Raw genomic sequence first — 17,855 nt, forward strand, 5'->3', positions numbered from 1 at the left:
TGATGTCAGAGTGTAAATTTCGCAGAATTCGAAGCCGAGTATCGCGAAACAATCCTATAAACAATATTTGAAACGATCCACTCGAGTGGAGAACAGGATCGCAAGGCTCAGCATGGAACAGTCCCATTTTTGGTCATTAATATTCGATTTAGAGCCTGTGCATGCTAGTAATAATCTAGTGAAAATGTGAGCGCAGGATCGTGGAATGAAAGAAACTCGTATAAGAAGAGTCGAACGGCTTGCCACGGTGAAAGAATCGAGGGGGATGAAACGAGCGACAAGAAAAAGAGGGGGACACAACATCATTAGCATAACAAAACGGAGAGGCATGCAGTGAATTCAGATTTCCAACCCTCTGCTTCCTCTCTGTATCCCGGTTCCGGTTGTACTCTGTTAACACTGGTAATGGGATAGTGTATATTTCACCGCTACACTTGGCCCTGTATTTCCTTCGCGAAGAAAAGTACAGGGAAATTCTAAAGGGAAATCGTTGTTTACTTTGCGTGCTGAAAAATAATCAATTTGGAAGAAGATTTGTGAAATTGAATTGGAAATTTAGATTGAAACGTCAGCGAAATACGCTCTGATTTATTGTAAAGAATACAAAGTGTATCAGATGTATAAATAAAAATTTGAGAGTGGGATTTAGGATGTTAAATTCGAAATCTAGATGGGAACAGAACTCTAAAACTTCCAAATAGAGTATTAATCTTTTAATAACGAAATTAGTCATTTATTAAAAGTCCATAATAATTAAAAGTTTAATCCATGTCGCATAAATGAAACTTTGACGAAGCTTTCAAGCAATACTTTATTGATCGGAAAATCTGGAACATAGGGTTTATTTATGAAATGAATAGCAGTTTTTTGCATAAAAATTACTTTTAATGTATTTCAACAATTATAATCTTTCAAGGGCTTGAAAATACTGGCTCGTTAAATGTTAAGGGAATTACAGAGGATTTCAAATTTTCATAACTACAGTGTTAAAGTGGAATATACACGAAATAATGGCGTGCTATATTATACTTAGATTCCAGGTTGTAATCACGTCGGACTAATAGCGCTTGAAACTTCTTCCAAAGTGTGTGGTCAGCCTTCAATTATAACGTAACGCTGCACTGAAACATATGTAAAACTCTCACGTTCTTTTATACATAATATTTCAATTTTTTATTTACTTTATACACTTGTTCCTACGGCAAGCTGTGCTTGAGAAAGCAGAGCCGGTTCTGTGACAGCCATCAGCTCATTAACACTCTTAGAATTCGTTGTTCACTTAATTATCGTGTCAGAGAAACATTATATAAAATTTATAGACAGTGGTATTATCTTAACTTTTAACGAAGTTATTTCTGAAAAATTCACCAATAAATGGGGCTAATATTATTTTCCTCGGAACTGTTTGGTTGATCGGAAGAGCATTCTGCCGGAACGTTGGTCGAAAAAGCGACGTTAAAATTCATCGGTGAGGAAATTAATGAAACGAAACGCGATTATCGGGGATGCGTGGTTTTTACCAGGCATTGAAATCACCACGCGATCTCAAGAGCAGGCAAAAAACAATCGCGTTTAACGAGAGTATTATGCAAACGCGGGAATTACGATGTTCAAAAATTACGAGCATCCGTTGGAATTATATTAAAATCGGTTCGAGCGTGACAACGAAGGAAAAGAAAAAAGGCAATCGTTTGCGAACGAATTACGATATTTCCCTGGATTCGACTAACGACAGGAACGATGTCCCTTTTGATCGTTTTTCGCCAAACCATGAAAATATGTATAAACCGAGGGTATTAAGGGTGGAGGATGATGGCAGAGGACATTAATTAATTTGCCCGTGTATAACGCCTCTGAATCGGACATTATCGCGTTAGTAATTCAGTTGCCAGCGTGATTTTATAACTGCTACGTTCGTTGGTTTTGCAATAATGAGCCATGACTCACCCCCTTGCTAATAATAAATTGGAATATTGAATACCATGGTTCAGTGAAAAAGGCCAGGTTCGTCCTGCTCCCTACCTTGTTACATCAATGAATCAGTTAATTAGTATCTAAATAAGTTTCAAACACAGTAATAAACTTGATTCTGAATTTTCAATTCAAAACCCTAATCTCAATTGTACCATTGATTATAGAACATTCAATATGCACGTGACTAATCGCTTCATTGAACCAATTAGAATAGCTTTTGTTAGTAGATCTTCATTGTTAATCATGACAGCCGTGAAACACGGATCGAAATCATTAAATCACGATCTTCACCGCGAATTAAATCATCTGCCCTATTATTTCAGTTCAATACACGAGAGAGGAGAATTTGAATTTAGTTACCATGATCCTGGCCGATCTAATTAGGTGGTAACCAACGGTGTTCAACCGCGTTACCGGTAGAATTGTTAATATTATTATTTTATGAAATTAAAGCGAGTACGTAGCTTGATGCCATTAGCGTCGCTGCAACAGTACGGCCGAGAAATTAATAATGCCCAGCGAACGAACATTCATTAAACGTCGGCTGGGGAAATAGATTTAATAAGGAATAAGGGTTGTAGGAGTGAAAGTAATATTTAACAAATATCAGAAAAATTGAAAATTTTATAGTGCGCCGTACTAGGCTATTTCCACTGTGGTAGTCGATGTGTTAGAATTATTTCTGAACATTGTCCCTCATCGTGGCGGACTTCGAATAGTGCAACAACCTCGATGATACATCCAGCACAGTGTTTCTCAAACTTCAGATATTAATGTACACTCACCATCAACCCTCTATGGATACTCTTTGAGAAACACTGACCTAGCATGTAGCCATTCTAGGAGGGCAGACACACTTCCGCTTTCTGGACGATTAATTTTTTACGATCAGGTTTGATGCGTCTAGTATCTAGGGACGCGTGTTACCTTTCGATCCGTTTACGTTGGAAAATTCCTCTCTATGTAAATATTTTTCTTATTATAGAATAATTTTGAAAGTGACCGACCACTTTTTTAAGGCTGCATTTGATCTATAATTAGTTAAAGAAAAAATTATTAAAGTCTATCAATTCGTCTTCCAATGACAAAATCATCATTCTTCTTCGACCCATTAGAGAAGGTAAATGAGAGCATTTTCTTGTCACAGATGCGGTTCCTTTCAGATCCCGTTTAATTCTCCTTTACAGTCCTTTGCCGACCATCAATGACCCAGTTTGTCCACGCAGATCTATACACGCACGCAGACACTTGCATACGATGCTTCTATGCAATCGGCCACGTACGCATCCACGTACAAAGGGATATTCACATGGCAGAACGTCTCGATGCACGGAAATGCAGCACTCCGCACGGTTCACGGAATGCATTTCTGTGATTGCCATCAGACACGAGACCCGTTGCTCTTCAGAATGCAACGTGGATTCAGAGCTCAACTGGAAACGTATCTCTCGTTCGTTCGTCCTTCGAATCCCTTTTTTTATTCTTCTACTTGTTCGGCAGGGCCACGAGCCTGGCGTCAAAACGACCTCTTTGTCTTTCTTCCTTTTTGTTCTTCGGCCTCTCGATTCGACACTAAAAATCCTTGTTTATCGATTCACGAAGTGCAGATATTTGAAATGGAGTGCAAAAAAGACACTGGTTGGGGGTGTACGTATAAAATGTGATCAAGATTTTGAAAATATTTTAGAATTTCCATAGATTTTTTTTCAAATTAAAAAAGTTACATTCAGTAACTTTTTATAAATGTATCTCGACAACATGTGACGATTTGAACAAACTTCATGTGACACCGCAGTGCCCTTGAAATCTAATCGAGCCAAACCACAACCCTCTGTCGTAACCGAGATTGCGGTTTAGCGGCATGCACACCACCGCTTCGAGTCTATTCCTGATGGCACTTGTATACGTTAAGAAAGACAGAGACGACCGATTATAGAACAAATCGATGAAAAATACGACCGGACAACGGTCTCGACACTCGCGATTCTTCAACGTCCTGTCGATGCATGAAAACGATACTTCAGAGGATTTGGGAGTCGCCAACTTGCTGAAACGTTACCTCTTTCTATCGTTTTATATCTGGAGACCTTTCAGTTTTCTTTATTCAAGGGGGTACATGGTCGTTAGTATTGTATAATGTTCGATATTCAGAGTTTATTTTTAAAAAATAATTTATGTTTTAATTGATATGAAATATAACTAATTAATACTCCATTGAACAAAGTATTAATGTCCATCAGAAGAAAAAAAAGTTCATCCTTAAAATGACTGTCGCTCCAACGTTCTGTCGCATTAATAACACGTAGCTTAATGAAAAGCAAACTGGGAGCGGTGTTAATTTTACGCTTGATTCAAGAAGGATCCATTTGACGTCAGTGATTCACGAGCCAAGCTAAAATCAGGTCAAATTCAGTGGAACCAGGAATTGTTACAATGTGGCCTGGAATTAGGTTGAACTTTATTTAACAAACTTCTCTCACCAACAACTATGAACGCAGGGCAAAGTTTTTTGATTAATATTAGCTGAATATAGTTAACTCCTCGTAATTATTTTTGTACTACAACAATTACGTTATTCTCGTTTAACTGTGTTATTTTTATTCAAACACGATGCAATGGGTTAGGATATGAAAGGTCAGTTGACGTCAATATCTGACGAAGAACACGAAGGGAAAATCAGGTCAGCTTCCATGAAACCAAGGGCAACTGGCAGTCGGTCAATAACAAAGTTGCATATGCCCCTAATGCGTGTATCCTTCGATCGATGTCCTCGAGCTTTAATTAGAGATCGACCGACGTGTTCCCGTTGAAACAACGATTCGAAAAATGAGTAGAAACGTTCCCTGAAATTATGGAAATAAAGAATATTCTTCGTTTTAAGAGAGAAAGAATTCGAGTCGGCTAAAAGATAGGTGAGGCAAGAAAAGACCGTACCAACGGTGGACCAGTGAAAGGGAACCAAATGGAAATTCGTTTTATCTGGCCGGAAAGTAAATTCTAACTGCGAACTCTGGAATGAAATCAAGCGCGTTCTCAAACGTCTCTATAAAAGTTTACAATTAAAAGAGAACTCGGAGAAAGTCGGAATATTCAGAGGAAAAAGGAGTTCTCCGCGAGGAAAAATTAATTTGGTTTTCAAACATAATTTCCAAGATATCGTTGGTATAATGTTTGAGAAGTAACGTGAAATTAAATTTATGAAAACGTTGTAATAATCGTAAATAGAGCCTTAGTTTTTGCACTGTGGTCAAGTTAAATTTGATTTAATGTAAAATTTTTAGAGATGCGTGAAAACCTAAATTATGGTTTTCTACATTATGGATTTTTTCAATTCCATTTCTCAAACCTAATCAACGATGATAACGGAAAACATCTATGGCAAAGTAGAGCAAGCGTTTGACGAAGAAGAGGAGAAGAAATCAGGTCGAATCACAGAGAATCAGAGAGTATCGTTAGAACGAAGCTGAAAACGGGGTTGAATCTGTTTGCAGTCTGGCCTGGGTTAGCTAGAAAGGGGAATTGGTGGATCAAGCGAAATCCGCGGTTCTAGGATTAAAATCGTGGAAACCCAATGGGCGTCTGGAAGAAGTGGCAGCTCGTATATCTCTGCATCGACGATTCTTGTTATCTAAAGGATCTGCCCTTGGAATTAATGCCATCGTTTCGCTGTGTAAACTTGGCAATGCTCGCTGGGATGCATCTTCATTCTGTTTCTTGTTTGCCCTGCTGGATATCCTTCTTCGTTATAGTCACTGTGAAACATCTGTTACACTGTGATATCAGAATCGTTTGTTTCTTCTTCTAAAACAAAACAAAAAAATCAATAATTTTGTGCCCCTCAAAGTAAAGTTTAACGAATTAATATTAATCGTGCAAGTCAAGTTTACACTTACAACTTCCTGAAAAAAAAGGAAGATATAAAATTTTTTTTCAAGATGAAATTCCAGACATAATAATTCCCCAGAAACAGACGCGTTTCCATCCCTTTGAGTCGTTGGCGACCCTCTGGGTCTATTTGACTGCATTGGCGATTCGTTGGGTGTAGTTTATCGGGCTGAACTCACACCAGACGAAACTTTCGACGAGTAATCCGTTACGAAAGTTATCGGGTGTAACGTGGACGGAATTTCCGTAAATACGGATAATCGAGAAACGTGCCGGCTCCTCTGTTTCCTGTTCTTCTTTTCCGGTACTCTTTCATTCTTAACCACGACAGTCCCACTTCGCGAACTCTCGATCGATAGAGGAGGGTTCACGATAAAATGTAGGTCGTGGTAGATCTTTGCTGTTCAGGGGTTAGGATAATAAAAGTATCAATTTATTATAAATTGCAGAAATAATAAATAAGTTACAGTATGAAACAAGTAAACTTGAAATTTCACAGACGATCAGAATTTTCTATAAAATCTCTCAGAGTTCAGAACCCGATTTCCGAAATCCTCGTTCAGAAAGGAATTTCCACAAATTTTTTCGAATGTTCTCGGGAAGATAACAAGATTTCTAGCAGCCACTTGTCCCGAATACCTTTCAGAAATGTTATTTTCGCGAGCAGCCTGTATCCCAAGATGCTCGATCGTTCGTTTCTCTTGGCTGTCGGGCAAAAGAGCATCGACGGTGTTATCATGACCACGAGCATGTATTTTCCTTTATACCGACGACGCGAAAACGTCACTCGGTCGTTGGATCGAGAAAATGGCCTTCCACGAGGCTCGCTTCCATCTTCTCCACAGATATCGTCCGATTCTTGTCCAACGACCACACGACACGCTCTTCTCTTTTATTTTTACCGCACCTCAATGAGCGGCTATTCACGAGCTATTTCGCTGAGACTGTGACTTTGACATCGTCGAAGGTGAATCATATTCTTCTTCTTCTTTCTCCTGGACGTCGTCGTGGCACGACGACGCTTTTTCGTGACGCGGGTTCTCTCGCGTTTCAGAGCTTTGAAGTGAAGCTGCTCGGGTAATTTACGTCGCGATTGTGTACCTCTTTCGACGTGGTCAGACACTGATACTTACAAACGGATGCCTGAATAGGGAACAGAAACGAATCTCACTGCACCACTTTTAATTATTATTCTACCATTACGTACCTTTGACGTCGACTGCTCGACATTGTGGACTGTTCTACTTTGAGAAAATACTTTATGTTTTCATAAAAACACTTAAATTTATTTAGCTGGAAAATTTGAAATTTTTATTTTACACAACTTTGAAGGAACCTTGGGAAAGTTCATGAATTCGTCTGAATTAATTACCCCCTTCGCTATAAATTTGCCGGTCCATAATTACGGGCTTGAAGGATTAATTAATGCTTTTTTAATTTTTCCTTAATTATCCTGTTCAGTTATTAAATTCATAGTGTCAGTCACTGGTGACCCTCCTTCCGTTAAAGTAATACAGTGATGTAGTGTAGAAAAAGAAAAATTGTTAGTCTCTTCGAAATGGATAAAAAGTAAAGTAAAAGATGGGTTCGTGATTATCACGAAGTTAAGGGATGTTGACTAGGAATCTACTTTCGAGAGTTGAAGGGATGGCGCGAGTGTTAGGGGCAAAAGCAGACAAAGAAGGAACTATGCGAAACCAGGTTGGAAACCACGAAAGCCGCAGTGCAGAGTTGAGACGCTCCTTAACAAGGAATCTCAACTACTCATTACGCGAGAACGTTTCTACAACCCATCGTTTCGTCGGATCCCCAACGGGCATTTGCCAGACGTTTTAGCCGATTACGCTGCCTGCCCCAGAAACAATGGATAATACCTTGACTGGTGACATAGGTCGCCACTCCTAAGAGCCCCCACTTTTGCTAAGGCAACATACTCTCTAAACAATTAACACGTTCATTAGTATCGTTTATTTGAAAAATCACTCATTAAATGAAGAGCTCAAGGAAATTATAGCACATTTTAAATTAAATTTGAGATTTCACTATCATTCGTCAGAGCTCATTTTTCGTTGCATTAATTTTATTTCAAAACGTTTTCTCATTCACACTACGAGAAGAGGGTTTTTGTTACAATGAAAGGAAAACATTTCAAATTTTTTGCGAAACAGGTAGACTGTTTGCTAATTAAATGTCCATGGTACGAGAACATAACTGGAGGCAACATTTTCTAAAACGCAAACTTGCTGTACACGAGTTATCTTTCATTTGTTATTTCAAAGAATTTCCGCTCGGAGGGCGTTGTCATTTAGCTTGCGTCAGTGAAAGTAATTTTACGCGGACTGAAAGAGGGTGACACCCTCCACCTTCCTCTTCCGGTCGTTCACTTTTCCTACGTTTACGCAGACACACTGCCGCTATTTCACGGCGTCCCAGACCCGAGAGAGCTTTAAATCCTTAATCCCTCGGGATTATATCACAATTATGACAATGGGGGATTCAAGCCGTGTTACTACCTGTTAACATACTATTACCATTTTCTTCGCAACAATTATCGTGCCGGAACGTTACCACCCCGAAATGAAGTTCAACCGTTACAGGCCATAATTTAATCTTCTCCTTTTGAATATTTATCGTCTACAAATGTAAATTATTTTTTATATATGTAAAGTCTCAACTCGATTTAAAATAACAAGGATTCTTTCGGGTTCAGGTTTTTTAACTCTTAAAAAAATCAGCTCTCATCTATTCGACGAATTTTCCAAACCAATTCTCCGTAACACGAAACCACAGCTTCAAAATGGCATCATTCCGCAATTTCACCCCTATATTTGCTCAAACGATTGGTTATTTGCCTTTCGCGCGAATCGGATCCATACAGGGGTCGGTATCGTCGACTCTTTTTTTCCTACACCAGTTCATTGAATTTTTAACCAGGCAATGCTGTTCAGTAACAGGTGTCCCGCAAGTAGCGTTTTAAATTCCGGACGCGAGAAATGATAGATCGCCGAGTAATTCGACGCCGCTGTTCCGCGAAAAAAAGCTCTAGGCGGAAAGAGGACGCTAGGGACAGTTGCGGAGGGTGAAATAAAACGAGATAGGGGTATTTCCGTGCAAAAACGAGGTAGGAAAAAAAAGAATGCAAAAAGCCGATGTATCTGGTACGAGTAGCTGGTTATGCGTTCTACGAGGAAATAAAGCTGACCATTGGTGGAAGTCAATTTCATCCCAAAAACGCTGCCCAATGTAACGTTTGAATGACTTTTCCTATTCAACTCCTTCGAGGATCGGGTGAATATTCGTGGAAAATTTCGAGCCAATTGAAAAGGCTGTTTCCACGAGATCCTACGCATTTCCACGAAATATTTAGTTGCCCAGTATGATGGTAACGAGAGAATTTACTCGAAACTGTTTCCACTTTCTCGGTAAAAAAAATGTAATCGAGAGAGGATGGATGTAAATGGAATGAAACAGAAAATGTATGTTTTTTGAGTTAAGGAAATATTGCCAAGGATAATCTGCTGATTTAATTCCATTGATAACATTTTAATAATTTAATCTGAGTAACGTGGGAATTTCAGTAGAATTTTGTTATTCATTTTATCGAAGATGGTATTATTTGATATAATAATCAGACAATGCTTATTAAAATATTGAAATTTTGCTTGTATACTTGATTTATTTTATTATCAGTTGATTGGAGAGGATTCATTTTGAATTAACATTGATATACATCGATGAAGTTTTAACTTGATTCGTAGTTGGAAATGTGGGGTTACTCGAAGTGGAACTTGCCTTCGCTACTTTGAATCTGAAACTTCTCGCCACGTTGGGATCTATCGATAATTCGATTAAATCTTAGGAGAATTCGATAGTGATACGGCGAGCATTGAGAACAGCGATTATTCCTTGAATATGGAGAACTATCTCGACATCGTTCTAATTCGATAGCACCACCTTCATTTATCACCCCTAAAATTAATGAAAATATTTTGCCTAATGTTCCTTGATTCGTTCATTAAGAAAAATTGAATCGCATTATGCACATGCAATGTGATGCATTAAAATGCAACTGGATTTATTAAGGAACAATGACAACAATGAATGATAGTGGATGTTAACGAACCCTTTTCATGAATTTACATCAGGCTGGTGGCAAAAACGGACAATCGAAACGCCCTCGAGTCGTATTCGATCTGATTACGAACCGGTTAATTACCTCGATAATTAGCGTCCATCGACGCGGTTGAGTATGTTGACTGACGTTGCAAGCCACGAATGATGAAGTACCGTGGAACGCAAACGAAATACCAACCCCTTTTAATCTCGTAAACATTCTATCTTAATTTATCATCTCATTTCTACAAGCTATAAGAACAAGATATAAATTAAAAAGAAAAAAAAGAATCCTAGTTTATACAAAAAATAATGGTTTCTGATTGCAGCCTTGCGAGAAACCGAGCGATTTCCGGGCGGAACAGTGCGCCGCCTTCGACGACGTTCCCTACAGCGGACAATTGTTGAAATGGTATCCGCATTACGATCCAAGCAGACCGTGTTCTTTGATCTGCCGCGGTGAACAATCACTAGAGAATTCTGAGAACCGGCTTCGACAGGAAACGTCCGTCGAAAAGACGCTTCCGTACGACGCCACCGAGGCTTTGCAGCTCGACAGCGAAGAAACCATTGTGGTTCAACTGGCGGACAAAGTTGAAGACGGCACGAAATGCTACACCGAGGGTATGGACGTTTGCATCGGTGGTGAATGCATGGTGAGTGAAATTATTTCATTTTTTATTATTGTTCAAATTCTTTCAATTTTACACTTTCTACTTGGAAACTTTTAAATAGTTCATTTCTCGCTACCGAAATAGAAGGCTCCATCATGTAAATTCTATTATCGAAAATGCAGAAAAGTGTTTCCGTTTACTTAGAATCCAATTTGATAAGTGACTGCTGCTAGCATTCGATTCGAACGAAGTTGGCAATAGTAGAACCGGAAACGTTCATCTCACGGGAGAGAATAATTTTTGTGCAGTGTCGGTATCCCTTCTGGCGCGCCATATTTTGTGCTTCGCACGAAAGTTCGCAAGTTTGCCCTGCTAAACCACCCTCCATCCAATCTTGTGTTTTACACACGGTCGAACGCTATTTCCGGCTAGCGTTTAATCGAGCATAGTGCATCGTGAAATAGTTGAACTGGTATAAATTAAATTGGGTAAATTAATTTGAAATATAAATTTTTTATTCGCAATTGATTTTACGTTAAAAAGAGAAAAAATAGGGTAAAAGAGAGGGGATTGATTAATATGCCATGGAACATTTCCTAATGGTATCAGTCACGATACGGCATACAACTTTTAATTAACAATTACATTATCCCAGAAACGTAGCGAGTAATATACAGGTAAATAAGCTGTCTCGGTAGGTACACAAATTCATCGTATTTGAATTGAATATTGACGTAGCACTTGCTAATGTTCCTCCACCCTAAATAATATCCAACCGCGAGAACACCGACGGTATCTCGATGCTGTTGCAACGAAATATGCTCTCGATTGTTTAATTTTCAGAACGAAATAACTAAATTATTTTCGTTAAAACGAGGATGGAAAACTGAAAAAGTTCAATCTCGATATTCGTTTATTTTGAAACGTATTTTACCCGTCAGAAAATCACTCGACACGCGTGGACAATTTGTTTATAACAAATTTAATTAGACGTAATAAGCATGCCCATCCAAATTTGTTCATTATTATTAATCACTCTGAAGATTTTAGCGGATTTTAATCAGCGATGGCTTTATTTGATTAAAGTAAATTGCGACAAACTCTGATGGATAAAACTATTAATAAAAAATGATCAATTTAAATTTGCAATTGGAACAAGTACTAAAGTATATATTTTTAGAGCAATTTTAACACCTGATATCGTCCAGAAAAAGAGAAATCAATATTTTCGTTGAAAAGCCGGGAAATAAGAGAATCAGTAGTATAGGTCAGGCATTGATCAGACGTCGCAGTAACCACAACGCGTAATATGTCAGACAATTTCAAAAAACTACAGTTTCTCTTTCTGAATTCATTTCAGCGCATTATTTTTCAAAATTATAACATTAATTCTTCGCACTGATCCATTTTATATGAAAAATAAACTTTCGATTACTCTAAAAAAAGAAATGCTAAAGAATAATCTCGTCGAATATCCGACGTTGTATACGCTCGCGAAATACAGTCAAATTCATTTGCAAGTTTTATGACGCTGTTAATACGAATTTAACGAGTGTATGAGAATATATGTGTGCACACATACAAATGTACAATATCGTTTTACTAACAGTTTCGAAACTGAACTTTATTTTCCTCGTGACCCAATTGCAGTGTCTTCGAAATTCGTATGGGATAAATTCATATTCGAACCGAATGGAATAGGTATAAAGATTACTCTAGCTTTAATTATAAAATTTTTTTAAATCTTCACGAAAAAATTGGAGCAAGGAAAGATTCAGTTTCTGAAGAAATTTCAAGATCTTATTTTTTAAATATTAAAAATAATAAAATATTCGAATTACAACGATATTGCAAATGCTTTTGTACTTGAGCACACATATTTTCTTTTTTTATTAAAGAAACAAAAAGAAAAGTTTCTTCACGTTCTTCATCTTTGCAACTTTCCTGCAGTTTCTAGTTGATATTCGCGGCATGACTTCCCGGAAGCGACTCGTCTGCCAGGATAATTAATTAAAAGCGGTGATCAGACTTTTAAATATGCGATCGCGAGGAGGCCCTAAGATTACGTTGAAAAGCGCCGGTTAAGAATTAAGTCGCAATTGCTGCATCCCTTGTCGAAACTTAGCGAGGAAGAAAGTTCGGACGGAAACTCGAGGCCGGAAAATTTGCCCGGCTGGAACAGCACACGACGCCCTATCTGTACCCTCTTCTATCCTGTCCCGTCGCCGCTGGACTCGTCCAAACTTATTTATAACTTTTGGTTTCTGGCTACGATTGTGCACGACCGCGTTCTTCTTCGACCATGGAAAATACGAGCTAACGAGGCCGAGTCCTGTCGTCTTTGGCCAATATTTACCCTGGGTGCGTCGTAACGCCCGCACTTCTCGTCCATTAAGTTAATTCGATCTTACTTTACACCGTTCACGACTTTGTGTACCGAGAAACAGGCCACCAAGGACTACTTCGACGATTAGTCGCTTAAGTAGTCGCTTAACTACCCATTAATTCTTAGCTGGAGGTGTCTGAAGAGTCGGCGACGTACGGTACTTAAACTTTAGATTTTATTGCTTAGAACACCCAATTTTTATTTCGCCAAAATATTAAAATAGAAACTTAATCAATTTACAGTTTGCATTATGCTTAATTAAATTTCGATTCCATGAAGTCTAATTTTGTTTTTATAAAAGATTAAATTCAGTGGAAAGCCAGACAAGCAAGGGACGATTCGCTGAAACGTTCGGAAAGGTGTCAAGAAATAATTAACGGGATTTCATAACGGTCAGAATGTCGGCAAAGTTGGGAGGACAATATCTAATCAGCAGACAGGTCTACGTAATTAAGCACTAACCGAGCTCCGGTAAACGCAAACTGGTTTTGCATTATTAAAGCGTCGGCAAGTTTCTCTTCTCGTGTTGGACACGCTCGATAAGTGCGCGACGCTTTTGTGCTATCACGACTCGTTAGAGTTTGTCTTCCTGTCCTGAAATTTCTCCGATTGCTTCGTTTTGCATCCCTTTCCACTTGTTCACCGGGAATAACCATGTATTTGGCTATCTCTCTGCCCGATGCATTCGCTGTTTCGAGTGCTTCATTAGAAATTAATTATTTCATTACTTCTAATTGCAAACTTGTTTCACAAATAGATATAATTGAATACAATCTTATCCGCTATGATACATTAGCATGCCATAAAAATTTACAAAGATTTTTCCAAAACTTTATTAAAAAAAGACGTTTCTCTTTACCCTTCGTAATACAAAGCTTTCGCCTTTATTAATTTCGCTAAGGGAATCCAATTGCTTTCATACTCAGGATTATCTCTGTTTATATAAGAACATAATATTCGTAATTGATGTGCAAGGACGCCATAGAAATTCACAGACGTCTATGAAAAAAAATAACACCCCTTTCAATTCGCTTTTTAACGCAAAGCTTTCATTTTTACCAGTTACGCTAAGTATGTATAAGTAAATTCAACTGCTTTTGTTTTTAAAATCATCTTTATTCATTTAAAAATACGATATCGTACAAAGCTCACGGTATTCGTTCGCGATCAGTATCCAACGAATTAGGGGGGTGTACAAGTTTCAACGGGATAAATTCCATCGTTTCAGTGAAAACAGCCGGAATAAGGCGGACAAAGTGATCGGGTGGAGAGCAAGCCAGCCCTGTCTGCACAGCGAGGAAATCCCATTCTCCGGCATAACTATGTTAAAAGGCAGAAACGAGTGTAGAGAAAAGAATCGTTGGAAGGGGGTGACGAAGGGAGAAACGTGAAGGGAAGGGTGTATTGAGCGTAATGGGCTAACTCGGCTGGACGGTAAGGGCTGCGGAAGGTGTACCGACTACCGAATGGAACCTTAAAAGCCAATTTGAATAATTGAACGCCAGTCAAATTTACGTAACGAAATAGCTGGGAGACGGAAAGTCGCTGAAATCGTTGATTTACTCTCGACCAAGATCTTGTTATCTAAAAGGAGCCTGATTTATTTTGTATTCTCTTGCGTCTACAATAAAATATCAATAAATACTTGCTTTGCGTGTGCAGTCGCGATCAAATCAGGCTTCTCTAGAGAAAATGGCGATATAGGAAAATCCGGAATTCTCAGAATCTTAATTTTAATAGAATTACCGAGATCCAAACTGTACTACCATTGACCCACTCTATATATCTCTATCGATGCCTCTAATTTCTAAACACTGAGTTTCTCTGTCGAGCAACCTATAGTTCCTCCTTTCCTCTCTGCATTCAGAACAACCAGAATTTCCTCGGAAATGGTAGTTTCGAAAGCCATTTACAAATCCGATCTCCTAGCAGTTTTTCAAACGAGTCTTTTGTACCCGCTCATTCATGAACGAGTCTATAGGTTTGGTAGGAAAGTATTTACTGGACGGTGATGGTATTATTTGCTCGGATCGAGCGAGGACAGGCACGGATTGCGAGAATAGAGGATCGACGCCTTTAAGTTCCGCGATATTTCATTTTGCACGTCCAACCGGCTGGCCGTTTCTCTTGGCTTGTTTACCTAGAGAAATAACCGGTTGCTTCGATGGTCCTATCCTTCAATTACGAGGCTCCGCTGCAGGTTTCCACTTCTCGAGCAAAGTAAACCTAATCCTGAGCGCCCGTATTGTGTCTCCCTTTCGTTCTGTTTGCGCGACCGAACGTGTATTGTGCACCCAGACAGAGGCACAGTTTGATATGTGCGCGAACATGTGCAAGCTGTTCCTTTCACATTTGTCCCTGACTGAATGTAAAAAAATGTCGGGATCGTCGAGATTCAGGAAATTTTTGATGAATTTTTTAGTAATCCAAAATGGATTCCGTGACGAGAGTCAGAATATCACAATGGTCGCTTTTTATTTTGATACTCAATTGATTTTTGTTTCATTAAAATATTGAAGGAGTTTGTTAACACGTTTAGATAATCATGTTCTACTTGACCTCTTAATAACCATTAGTACCCAAATGGGTCAAGCACCTTGACTCTGTCTCCTTGCTTTTTTTGCTTTTTTTCGCTGCTAGAGAAGCACGATTCTCTAAAGTTACTTCCTACGCGAATTCTACGGATGAGATGCGCGCTCGAACCATCCAAGAATTTTCGCTGAAGTGTAAATGCAGTTTCTAAATGCTGGCGAGGAGCGTACGTGTTCCTGATGAAAAGACGCCCTTTTACCTAAGCAAGACAGGAGATTGACAGAATTTGGTGGGAAATTCTTCCGCGAAGGGTGCAATCGAACATTAGCCTCGAATATTCAGCGTAAAATAAAATTTGCTGGTGCTATATATTTCTAACATCCCTATAAATATCATGAATGATAAATAGAATAAATTGATTCAAACACTATTCGAGCCCTGTAAGACAGATGGTAGGTAGAATCTCGTTAGGCTCTTGTTTCTTCTTTTTATCTCGATCTGAAGCATATCCTGCCTCGACTCGTCTCCCCTTTACCTGACACCTTCGCCACCAGTTTGGTTCACTCTTCTCGCCCGGATAAGGGATGAATAATGTACTCCTCGACCTCCGAGCAAACCTCCATGCAGCCTGAATGACAAATCAGTTTGCCGTCCGAGCCAGGTCACGAATCGACGTCAGCTTCCCCCTTCGCCTTTTTCTTTCTTCCCGGATGGCACCGCTGAATTTGTACAGGACAGCATGTACCTGCTAGCATTCAGATTCTGCACTGACGTCCACTCTAGCCTCACACCCTCCTGTCGTTTCATTGATTAATTTTTCAAGCTTTGCCACTTGAACCTCTCTACCTCCATTTCGCTTCGTTTTACTTTCAACTTCCATCTGTATTTCTTGTAAATTATCTATTATTCTTTTATTTTAATAAGTACTAATTCACCCCTACTTAGGAGACCAAGCAACACGAAATAGAAAATAAAATAAAAGGTAAAGGAGATGATTTCTATGGGTCCATTTTTCCAAGTTAATTTTACGCGGTTTGATTGTGACTAATATCCACAAAGGAGGCCCATTTGTAGCGAAGTAGAGGGTAAAAGGTTTTATTAATCGAGGGCATTGCTTTCTGTTTCAGAAGGTCGGCTGTGACCTGCGGGTCGGTAGCAACAAGAACACAGATGCGTGTGGCGTGTGCGGTGGAAATGGATTGAGCTGCCAATCCCGATATTCCTGGAGTTTGGAATCGATATCAGCCTGCTCGAAATCATGCGGCGGAGGTTAGCGTTGCTTACCAAGTTCATTTACTTGAACCGCTTAGTTCCAACCTATTAGTACATTTACATCGCAACTGGGGGGCAATGAATTCTAATGAACTCCCCAGTCTGCGAATCGTTAAACGTTTACTCGGTCCTTTGTCAAAATTAATAAGGATTACTTGGACCAGTTGGCTCTCACCTGTCTCGGTGTGCTGTCATTTTGAAACGAAATTTCATTACTTTTTGCATCAAGAATTATTTGAAATTTTTATCTTAAAAAAGATTTTTTTTGAGATACGAGAATGTAACACCCATATGTAAGTGGCTCGTTTTGAAAATGAAAATTTAAAACCTTGGAAACGAATACCCTCAAAGTTTCAACGATGTTATCATTCCTATTAGTAGCATCCCTATCCATTAACGCAGCTTTACCACTCCTTCTGTGTATTATCAAAAAGGATCAGGTTATTCACATAATTTTTACCAGAAACTCCAATTCTTCCTCTTATGAAATATTAACTCCTTACTCGAAATGCAAATTACATTTTGAATGTAAAAAAAGGGTCATATTCCTGTCATGCATAGCAATCTATTTAAATTCGCACCATCTTCAAAGCTTTTATTTCGCAAGCTATAGAATTTCTAAAACAAAATTTTCACCGAGATGTTCTTTGATGCGAGCCTTTCAATGCTTTGCACGCTTACTACCACGCTATTTGGTGAATTGATTCAAAGAAATTCGTGACCTTTAATTTTTAAAACTACTAACAGAAAGGTTAATTTTTTAAATACTAGAGATTTTAATTTTTTAGGAACCAAGAGATCATTTTCCTACGTTAATATTTTTTATTTTATTTTATTTTCACCAGGTTTCAAAATAGCGATGGCGGTGTGCAAAGCCATCGGCCCGGACGAGAACGTGGTGGACGATAGCTATTGCGATCCGGACAACAGGCCAGAGAAGACCCTGATGCCGTGCAACACGCACCCCTGCACAGCAAAGTGAGTATATACTTTCTGATGACAAGCCTGCGTGCACACTATCCGTGTCAAAGGACGTTAGTTGCGTTTCCGACGCAGTTTCGCGTATCAGACTCGAACGG

The 17,855-nt window shown here is 38.9% G+C and overlaps 1 protein-coding gene across 3 annotated transcripts in view; it reads left to right on the plus strand.

Moving 5' to 3' along the window:
- Positions 1–17,855, plus strand: part of LOC114873639 (protein madd-4) — a 138,700-nt gene that overhangs the window by 99,062 nt on the left and 21,783 nt on the right. For all 3 annotated transcript variants that reach the window (XM_029182186.2, XM_029182188.2, XM_029182187.2), the window contains exons 5-7: positions 10,302–10,628; positions 16,632–16,773; positions 17,622–17,754. In XM_029182186.2, the coding sequence (XP_029038019.2) occupies positions 10,302–10,628; positions 16,632–16,773; positions 17,622–17,754 (602 nt within the window). The remainder of the gene's footprint in view (positions 1–10,301; positions 10,629–16,631; positions 16,774–17,621; positions 17,755–17,855) is intronic.

Source organism: Osmia bicornis, chromosome 13, assembly GCF_907164935.1.
Source record: "Osmia bicornis bicornis chromosome 13, iOsmBic2.1, whole genome shotgun sequence".
In the NCBI taxonomy this organism is placed as follows: domain Eukaryota; kingdom Metazoa; phylum Arthropoda; class Insecta; order Hymenoptera; family Megachilidae; genus Osmia; species Osmia bicornis.